This window comes from Calidris pugnax, unplaced genomic scaffold, assembly GCF_001431845.1.
Source record: "Calidris pugnax isolate Ruff unplaced genomic scaffold, ASM143184v1 scaffold138, whole genome shotgun sequence".
Taxonomy (NCBI): Eukaryota; Metazoa; Chordata; class Aves; order Charadriiformes; family Scolopacidae; genus Calidris; species Calidris pugnax.
In genome coordinates, this window is record NW_015090858.1 from 1629606 (window position 1) to 1640290 (window position 10685).

General features: G+C 44.5%; 1 protein-coding gene across 1 annotated transcript in view; it reads right to left on the minus strand.

Annotated features, from left to right (window-relative positions):
- The window catches only part of UBE2L3 (ubiquitin conjugating enzyme E2L 3), a 17554-nt gene extending 17174 nt beyond the window's left edge, over positions 1 to 380 (minus strand). The window contains exon 1 of the mRNA XM_014944055.1: positions 263 to 380. Within this exon, the coding sequence (XP_014799541.1) occupies positions 263 to 289 (27 nt within the window). The 5' untranslated portion in view covers positions 290 to 380. The remainder of the gene's footprint in view (positions 1 to 262) is intronic.
- Positions 381 to 10685: the final 10305 nt, after the last annotated feature.

The following is a 10685-nucleotide window of genomic DNA, read 5'->3' on the forward strand; positions in this document are numbered from 1 at the left end:
CGGCCGGGGGCCGCGGAGGGCCGCCGGGGCCGCGGGCGGCGGTGGGGAAGGCAGCGAGGCCCCTCACGGCCGCGGCCTAGGTGCCGGCTGCTCCCGTTCCGGTCGCTCCGGCCCGGGGAGCCGCCGAGAGGAGGGGAGGAGGCCGCTCCGCCGGGCCGCGGCCGGGAAGGCGACCCCCCGCCCCAATAGGGACCCAAGACAGGAGGGGGGTGCCTGCGGGCGCCCGCCCACCGGCCCTTCCCGGCGCGGCGCTGCCTGTTACCTTCATCAGCCTCCTGCTGGCCGCCATCTTGGCTCTGCTGCTGCCGCCCCACAATGCATGGCGGCGGCGGGCAGGGCGCTAAAGCCCTGCGCTTCCTGGGGCGGTGGGCGGGGGCGGGCTGCGAAGACGAGCCGAAGGGAGCGGCTCGGCTCCGCTCGGCTCGGCTCGGCTCGGCTCGGCTCGGCTCGGCTCGGCTCGGCTCGGCTCGGCTCGGCTCGGCTCGGCTCTCGGTGCCGGGTCCCGCCTTCCGGCAGCGCTCGGCCGTGCCTTTGTCAGAGCGCGTGCTTTAGTCCTCGGTCCGTGGCTTAAAATGCTGTTGTGGGTTACTCTATTGTGCATCAGCCCACACTCGGTACGCAGTTAGGGTTTTATCACACAGGCTCATGTTGCATTCAGAGCCCCTCACAGCCTTTATTTCTTCGTTCCCCGAAGCTCCCCGGGCGGGGATCACGCTCCTGAGAGGTGCCCTTGGTCCCCATGGACGGGCCCATGGCAGGCCCTGGCCTCCTGCCTGCCATCGCCAGAGAGAAGCACTGCGGGAGCAGAGATGATGTCGCTGTCAGCATTAATCAAGGCTGTAATTGGCCATGTGCTTTTTAGCTCTTCAAAGGAGCTCCACTGGTACCTGCTCCAGCTCTGATCTGCCCCAGCTGGCCTCTGGCAGCCACAGTCAGCCGTGTGGGTGTTGAACCACAGGCTGCAGGCCCATTTCAGGTAGCTAAGACACAGGGCTAGCAAACGTGGCACGGGACACGGGGCACTGCACTGCATGATGGCTCAAATGCCACCGGAGATCTGTATCCAGGCTCCTGACCAGAGCGTTCGTTGAACCCGTGTGCTCAGGAATGGCTCCCGGATCCGCTCTGCCAACACAGGGCCTTATTCCCCCTTCTCCCTGCCTCCGTGTCCTCGCGCTTCCCAACACGTCTTCTGGGGAAAAGCTGCTGCTGGCACCTGAGAAAGTTCTAAGCTCCAAACTAAGCTCCAGACTCAGACAGCCTGAAAGGGGAAGTGCAGTTATTACAGGAGGCTTTCAAAAACTCAACAAAAATTGTTAATTATGAAGCACGGAGTTCTAATATGCTATCTTAAAATTATTCCCTGAACAACTATTTGATAATCACTATTTTGCATTAATACTGTGCTTATTGCTCCAAAACGCAATTAACATTTGCTAATGAAGTAAGCTATACAGCACCAACAGGAACCAACTTAATACTCACCTACTTCATATGGGTATTTTTCAGTAGTTTCTTAATGTATACTTTACGATCTTCAAAGATGTTTAACGTTACTATAACTTTATTCTGTTAAATATCTAAAGGTTACTGCACCCATTTCACCCAGGGAGAGCGGGGTCAGAGGAGGCAGGCTGAGGGAGGCAGCGGTGGTGCAAGGCGTGTGCTCACCAGCTGGAGACGTGACACACGTGCCAGGCAGGTACACCTGGTGCGAGAACAGGTGCTGAGGAGACTCCGAGGACTCTCCATGTGCTGCTGGAATGGGATGCCCGTGGTGAAGATTTAAAAATGCTGACATCTGATAAAAGGCCTAGTTCGGATTATATGCTTCTGAAATGTAGAAATACCTAAATCTGATACCATGGTAACTTGGAAGAACAGTTCTTATAACTTATTTTCCAGATGTCTACAAATATGAAAAACAAGCTGCTTCTGATATTAGCTTGATTTCTTTATTTGCCAAAACTCTATTCATAATCTTCATCTCCTCTTTATTTGACTGCATAATTTTCCAAGACCACTATATGTCTTTGAGTATTAGCTAACAATTTTTTCCCCTCAAAATACAGTTATTCAGGCCCTTGCCAATACCTGCACTGGGGCACATAGCCACCAGACACAAGAGACAATACCGCAAGCACCACAGAGAATTCTGAATTTACTATCTGTAGTTTTAATCCATTAATTTATAGCTTGTAAGACAGTGTCAGAAGTATCTGGGATAATTATAAGATAATCCGCATTTCCTTTGACAAGAAAAAATACCACCCACACTATAACTAACAATAGCCCAGCCAGTTCTTGAGAAATTGTTGTCGAGCGTAGCTGTCCTCACAAATTGCCACTTGATGTTGAAATCCTTTATTACAGCAGGTTGTTTGAGAAGTTTACACGGCAGCAGGCACATTTCACTACCTGCCGCCAGTATCCTGGGTCCTTTCAGTGCCGTCTCAGGTGGGATCCAGAGCAGATCCTGCGATGCAGATCGTGTTGTGAGCAAGGGCTGTGCAGTACTCCTGGCTGGATCTTGCCCAGGTGCCAGCAGGCACAGCACACTGTCGCACGGTCTTGAAGAAGCGACAGGGATTTCCTTTCAGACAGAGTTTCATCAATTACACCTCTTACTTTCCTGTTAGCAGCAAGACACAGGCCATTAGTTATACAGAGTTTTGCAGATGGTTCTGCATTTTTTAACCTGCTTTTTAATGTTTCCAGGTTGTATCCATTATTTTACTTGACGATTAAGAGTGTCCAAGATACAGGTTTTAGTGCTTATCCTGCAATATCTTCAAGGGACTGGACACTACATTTATGCCTGCCCACTCCCAAAGATAACCTTCTACCAGATTTCCACTGTTTTAAGGAACATAACTATTCAACTTCAAAAAAGAAATTGTCTAAGCAGACTTTCTGAACAGGTGAGCCACAGCACAGCCCTTGAAAACTTCAGAAAAAAAAAAAAAATCTCCCTGCTTATTTACTGTCATGAAATGGCCATCTGAAAGAAAACCAAGAGACTCATGAAAACCAAAGGAGAGGAGGAAAGATTAAGAGTAATTCTGTTGCCGTATGAAACCTTGGGACCCCCACATCATGCTTGCAACAAAGGACAGATCTATGGACTTCAGGAAGAATACAAGAGAATTAGGGAAGGTAAAGAGAAGGGCAGCCACGGTGATCAGGGTGGAACAGTGCCATATGGAGAGAGAGACTAAAATGGCTGGGGCTCTTCCACCTGCAGAGGAGGAGGCTGAGAAATTACACGATTTTGTAAGCCTGAATTGTAAAGGCAGTGGCTAAGGTGAATACAAGGTTGTTATTTATCAGATCTTACAATACTAGAACAAAGGTGAGACTAATAGAGCATTACTAACAGCCCAAAGACAGTACCTTTTTTCACAGCAGGTAATTAATGTCTGGAACTCCCTACCACAGGCTGTAGTTAAGGCAACAGTCAGCAGGTTCAAAAACAAACTAGTCAAACTGGGTAACAGGTATACAAACAGATAAAATAGACAATAGGCATGGAATCATCATCTAACATCTCTGCTGATGTCTACTCATAATTAGGGATGCTTGGGCGTATGAGATAACAGACTTGGGCTTGTTGCTGGTCCCTAAACAGAGCATCCTCTGCTGCCTGGGACAGCGAGGGCTGGATGGACCTGCGCTGGTCCAACAGGGGACTCCTTACCTTCAGGATTCTGCTGCTTTGCAGAATAGAGACAGAACTCAGATTTTAAATAGATTCCAATTCATCCAAAACACATTAAAGTGATTTACCTGAGATCCACAAGGGCAAAGCTCATCTCCAGGAACAACTAAGACAAAAAATGATAAAAATAATTGATGTCTTAAATCATTATATGCCTGCCTCTCCATTGGAATTGTTAAAGCTAAAAAGGGATTAAAAAAATAATGCTTAGTTTATTTTTTGTCGACAATCTTCCATCCTATATTCCTGTAAAATTGCCATTTTCAAGTTTTTATATAGGTTTTCCTGTTCCTTCAGTTTCTTAGATCTCTAATGATAAGCATTTAAAATTAATTAATTAGGTATGATGTATCCAGTATAGAATTATAAAGTAATTTTCTTCCTCCTGCATTTTGAATGTCACGTGCTTTAATAAAGTGATTCTGTCCTATACAGAACCCTTTCCTCTTGAATGCAATATTTCGTAACTGTTTCTGAAGAACTAAATACATTGAGTTCCTGCCTCCAAGAAAAAAAAGAAAGAAAGGTGTTCTGTTGATTTCCTTTCTGCTAACAGTAAACACAACAGACTCCAGCTCAAGTTAGTGCTGCACAAGCAGATCCTTGAGCTTTCTTAGTGCTGCGGGGATACCAGCTCATGGCTGATTTCTTTCATTCTTAACTTTATGAATTGCTTCCCCTTCCTTCCGTGACCACATCACAGCCAGCAGATTGTGGGGATTTGCTAATGTGGGAAAGTCACGTGTATCACCGTGTTTTTAGCTGCCTTGTAAAGGAAGGGTGAGCCCGTGCCCGGGCACTGTCAGCGCTGCACAAACAGGCACAAAAGCAGAGAAAACACAGGGAATGGCCCAGCAGGTGAGAGCTCAGCCCAGACACGGGTCCGGCATCCCCACAGCACCGTGAAACTATTCAAAACACAGTCTCTTGTAACTGTAACTGTGCCCACAGATTTTGGTAGAAAAACATTTAAAAATAGCTGTAATAGAATAATTGCCAAAACACACTGTGTTTCAACAGCAACTGTTTGAGCGTTCTCTAGAAACGGGTGTGCAGATGGCGAGGGGAACGCACGAAGGATCACAGTAGCTGTGCTGTGAACTTACACTGCGAGTGCCTGGGTCTTCTATTGCTGCTGCATCGGCGTCTGTCAGCCTGAGCCAGAGCCGGGGTCCCACAGTGCTGGAAACCCTGAATATCACATTAAAAAAAAAGAGGCTGCTGCTCACTGAAAAAACCTGGGAGGCCGTTGGTGCATCCCTCCCGAGTAACCCAGGAGGCAGGACAGCTGATAACCAATGCGTGCCATTTCTTGGAAAACCATTTAATTGCACTGAAGTAGAGCTTCCTCTAACTACTGGAGAATAGGGTTTGTATCTTTTGAGGCATGGAGGATGATGGTTTCTTTGGTGGAGAGCTGACTGATGGCAGAGGAGGACAGGTCTCCTCTAAAGTGACAGAAGTTTCAAAGGATAACACGATGACAACTGAGCCTCCAGAGCCAAACGACCTCCTGCAGAAGCCAGATCACAAAGTGAGATTTTGCAGCAGAAACATTAATATTGGGAAAAAAAAAAGGGATGGTCTTGACAAATGAGTCTGTGTCATGGTGTTGGCTGATAGGCTAGGAGACACAGAGATTCCTCTTAGTCATGCAGCAGTGCCTTATCTGAGAAATCTCACTCTAATCAAACAATTTGCAAGAAGTATTATTATTGGCCGGCAGCCTCTGCTTGTGCTGGCTGTGTGGGAGGAGGTGCAGAACTATAACGTTTATGTAGATACCAAATGTAGTTTATATAGCCAGAACGTGAAACGTAGCTCAGAGACTCAGGCGGTGATTGAAGACTTGGATTTTAAATAAATAAATAAATAAGTAAAAATACCTACGGAATTCTAGTTTGAAGCATAATAGAAAAAGGAACCTCAGATAAGAGGCAGCATGCTATCCTAGAGGAAAGACTCCCAAATAGCTTCAAAATGTCTGAAACGTAGAAGCATCACCCCTATTTCAGCAGAGGTCACCTGGATGCCAAGCAGCAGCTGTTTGCACGCTGTGTGTCTCGGTGACAGCGACTGCGACCTGGCACAGGCAGAGGTCTGATGGCCACCTCCCAAAGCTGGCAGCCCAGCACTCAGCAAGCAGCAAAAGCGAGAACGTGGCCTAAAGACATGAACTGGCACATTCACCAGGAGAAGCAGGAGCAAAATTCAGCAACAAGGAGATTTGTTATCCTGCCTGCACAACTACCTCATGCTCCACTGGGTGTGCAAATGGAGCCTGGCCCATCGGCGGATGTTCTGCTCATCAGCTGGTCGTTGGGGACAGTCAGTGCTGAGGACCAGCATTATATTCCTTCCAAAGGACTACAACTGCTGCGTACACCCATGGACAAAGAGAGACAGAAGTTGCCTCTCCAACACTGGAAGTGCCTGGTGTTTGAGAGTTAATATCATGGAAGAAACTCCTTTCTTCAACCAACAGAGGAAAACCTCACAGAGTTGTTCTCAATAGATTTCATTTTATCTGGGCGAAATTTAGGAAATTCATTGTCTCAGGATACAAATTTGTTTAGTTTTTGGTCTTTGAAGAGATGGGTGTTGGAGATTGCTTTATTCTAATAAAGGCTTGCTTAAAAAAAAGCCATTTCTTGTATTTTTTCAGCATTTACTTTTAAAAACACTCTTTAGTGAAGGATAAACTTATAAAACCTTACTAAAGCTGTTTTGCCCTTGCATTGTATTTTGTTCCACAGTTGACTCCTAAATGGATGTTTTGGATGAGAAGGGGGTTTTGCAGGCATAAGGTCCAGTGTGGGCTCTGCTGGTTTCTGTGGAGAAACCAACCTGCACCTCTCAGAGGCAGGGACAGCTGTGGGTCGATTGCAACGTGTAGTTGACGCTGTTCCAGGAGCTGCTCTGATTTTTGTCCTGGTTTTGGCCAAAACCATGAGGTGGCAGCAGAGCCCACGAAACGAGACCTCAACGGGCAGCATCACCCGGGGGCTCTTTGCTCTAAATCTCTTTTATGCCTTGAATGGCTCTTGTGGAGCCCTCAGTGTATTTTAAAAAGACCTCTCATCAGAACACATGCTCTTCATCCAGGTGTTACAATACTTTTTGTATTTCTCACAGCTGCAATAATGGACAGTAAGGAGATCCCTATGTTACGAGAAGTGATTTTTCTTTCTCTTTTAATTGATGCACATCATTATCTCTGTCTCCACTTTGGAAAACCTTATTTAAAAGCAAGCCTCAGTTTTGAGCCAAACTGGACTTCCTAGTGTTCATTCCTCAGACAAGTCTATTTAGTAATACTTCATCACAGAAATGTTACTTTATGTAAAAGATTCTTCTTTGTTTTGTTTTTTTTTTTCTTTTCTTACTTTAGTGTAGTTTGGTTTTTGTTTGTTTGTTTTGTTTTTTTTTTTCTTTTCTTACTTTAGTGTAGGTTGGTTTTTGTTTGTTTGTTTTGTTTTTTTTTTTCTTTTCTTACTTTAGTGTAGGTTGGTTTTTGTTTGTTTGTTTTGTTTTTTTTTTTCTTTTCTTACTTTAGTGTAGGTTGGTTTTTGTTTGTTTGTTTTGTTTTTTTTTTTCTTTTCTTACTTTAGTGTAGGTTGGTTTTTGTTTGTTTGTTTTGTTTTTTTTTTTCTTTTCTTACTTTAGTGTAGGTTGGTTTTTGTTTGTTTGTTTTGTTTTTTTTAAATGCTTGCAATGTTACAAAGAAGTATCTAAACTTGATGGATAATAGAAGGACCAGGTTACAAGACTCCAGGCACTTAAAAGCAAAAGTGAATCTTTTTTTACAGCAAATAAACTCTAGAGAGATTTTTCCAATCCTTAAAATAGTTTGATACTTCCCCTGCCACTATAAAAGTAGTGTCACCGTGACTGAAAAAAAGTTTACATCTCACTGTCCTAATTGATCAAAAGGTGTGTAGAGGTTATCTTTTACACAATAAACTTCACTGAAGGTAGCATGAACTCGAGCGATACAGAAAGGCTTGAGGGAACTATCAAAAGGCTGCTTCTCCAGTTGGACAGCTAGAAGTTTGGGAAGCAACAGCCATGGGAATAATCTAGTGGTCCAGAGCTAGGAAGGGTCCTGAAGATGGGCTTGGTGAAGTCAGGGGTGAAGAAAAGGGGGCATGGGGGGCAGCATCAGGGACAACTTGGAGGTGGCTCCTGTGTCATTTCTGGGAAGCCACAGGAATGGGTGGCAGGAGATGAGTGTTCAGCAGCACCTGCCAGGAAGGAGGGAGGGCATCGTACCTCTGCCGAAAGCCTGGCTCAGCCGTAGCTTTCTGGACCATCAGCATGGTTGGATCCATCGGTCAGATCCCAGCTCGTGGCAGCTACTGGGGAGGTATCTGGGCTCTGTTCTGTCGAGCATCAGCAGGAATCGGGCACATCCTGCCCCATTAGATGGGCATCACATGGAGCCAGGCTGGAACACAAAGTCATACCGTCATCGATGTAACGCTGGATTTTCCTGTGGCGTCATAAATACCAGGCAGTGCAGTTGTTGTGTGTATCCACACGTGACCTGCAAAGTTGCTGACAGATTAGGCAGATGAAGGCCAAAGATGATGTCATTTAGCAGTGGACTTCAAGGGTGTTGAAAGGATAACTGGTAGGTCTTACACCCCAGGAGGTGTTGCTTTTAATTAAAAACAACTGAAATTTCTTCAAAATGCGCAAAGCCGTAATAGCCAAAAGAAGTCAAAATACTACAAAAGCAGCTGCGTGTTCACAGGGAGATGGCATAAGATGACTATTACTTTCATGTCTAATGTCTACATTTAAATAGACCCATAAACCCCCAACTTTACGTTAAAGGTATATTTCATTCACACACAGATTTTAATTGGAACTATTGAGGGGTAATAGCATGAACCAGAATGCTTCAAATTGGTTTTGAAGGAAGGCATCATCTCTCAGGAGCCACACTTCCTGCACAAAACCAGAGAAAATGGTCCAGATTCCCAAGCTGAGGCTTTGCCTATAGCTGTGCTGTGCTTGCATCCACCTCCCATTCCATGGTTCTTCACACTATGCTTTCAGCAAAGTACCAAAAGGATCTTTTCTAAAATAGGTGGAATAGCAGTGTTTTGCATTCAGTTGTCAACTGCCCCTGCTGCATTCCCCAGTTCAGCTACCCTTCGGAAAAAGAGAAGTAGCAGAGTGCAAGAGATAGCTATCAACTTCTGCTGTCACTTTTCCTCATCATTCACATAAATGTAATTATTAAAATTTTCAGAATACTCTATATTTTAAGTCACCTTCATTTCTGGCTCTTCATCACTAAACATTGTCAAATGTTGTCAAAATTTTCCTTCAGCTCATGCTAGTAACTCCATTCAGAAGGCTCCAACACAACAGGGTTTATAACTGATCTGTGAAACATCAGGGCCAAGAAGTGTTTTTTATTGTTTTTTTTTTCTAATGCTATTCATCCCAAGGTAAGAGCACGTGAAGAGGGATCTTAATGCTTTGAATAATCAAACTACAAAGCAGAAAGCCCATGTGATTTTTAAAGCAAACTCATCACACATTACTGACGATCTCTGAAAGGGCTCCCAGGTGACAAAAAACCTAGTAAAGGTAAAAAAAGATTTCCCAGCAGCATTTACATTGCATTCTATATTGGAAAATAGCCCACCAAATTCTAACAGAAGTCAGCAATGCTTACCTTACCCTAGTAAAGAAAGACAAAGAGCACAGGGAGAACAGAGCTTCTATGGTTTATAGCTTTTAGAAATTACCTGCCAAGTGTGTAATTTTAAAGTGATTGTCTTCCATTAGGGTTACAATAAACAGCATGGTGGAAAATTCAATCTGATTAGCTTTTCTAATGAGCTGCAGGAGGTTGTGTAGGCCAGAGCAGAAGAATCTTAAACATTTCATCACTGATTACAAACCTGCCTCTGAATTAATCAGATAATGAAGTGCATAGATTTAATGAACCTAATGCTGATCAACAAATTATCACTATCCTTGTAGATTTTTGGTGGCAGGCTAAACACCTTTTTTCTAAGATTTCCTAAAGCAGGAAGTTACAAAAAGTATGTGCTCTATCTGTAGGGTTTTTTTGCAACAGTCAGTAGATGTAAACTTTATAATTTACACAATTATTTAATTTACTCACAATGTGTTCAGGTTCCTGTCGAGTCTCCAGGAGGGCTGTTGTTATCACAGATGTAATTTAATTGGGACAGCAGCAATTAAAAAGATGAGCTGAACCCCGAGAACTTTTAACTAGAATCTCCACGGAACAAATAGAGCTCTTACTCTGGAAATGAGAGCAGAACAGGTTTTAGCTATTGCTGGCACACTGTGTGCAAGCCCGAATTCCAAACCCAAACTATCCCTTTTGGTAGAATTCCTCACCACCACCACCACTCACACTGCACCAGCCCTGACCTCCTGGTGGCCGCTCTGCATCCTCCCTGCTCAGCCATTTCTTTTCCCACCGTCTTTCATTCACATGAGTTGCTAGAGTTTAATTACATACTTCCATTTGGCAGCAGAAAAACTGGCCATAGTGCCCCAGAGCAGCTGTATCTACCTGCACAAGGGGACAAAACAAATAAATGCCGTTGGTGAACAACCCTGTGTTGAAGGTTGAGCGACTCCGGTGCTCCCTGACCAGCCCAATGGTTTCACTGGGTGTTTCTTCTGAGTTTTGGAATACTCTGCTCTTGGGATTTCTTTTCATTTTCTGCTTAGTCACCAACTTAATACTCACTGAAAGATCAAAGCCATTACCATTAAAATATAATATACTGCTCTTGGCTACTGCCAGAATCAGGGTATGGACCAGATAGACCTTTGCTCTGATCCAGTATGGCAGGTCTTATGTTCTTATTATGACTTAAAATTTACTTTCCCCAAAGGGATGTGCTTGTAGAAGTCCATCTGTCAAGTGATTCATGAGAAGTGGACATAAAAGAGAAATGAATATAAC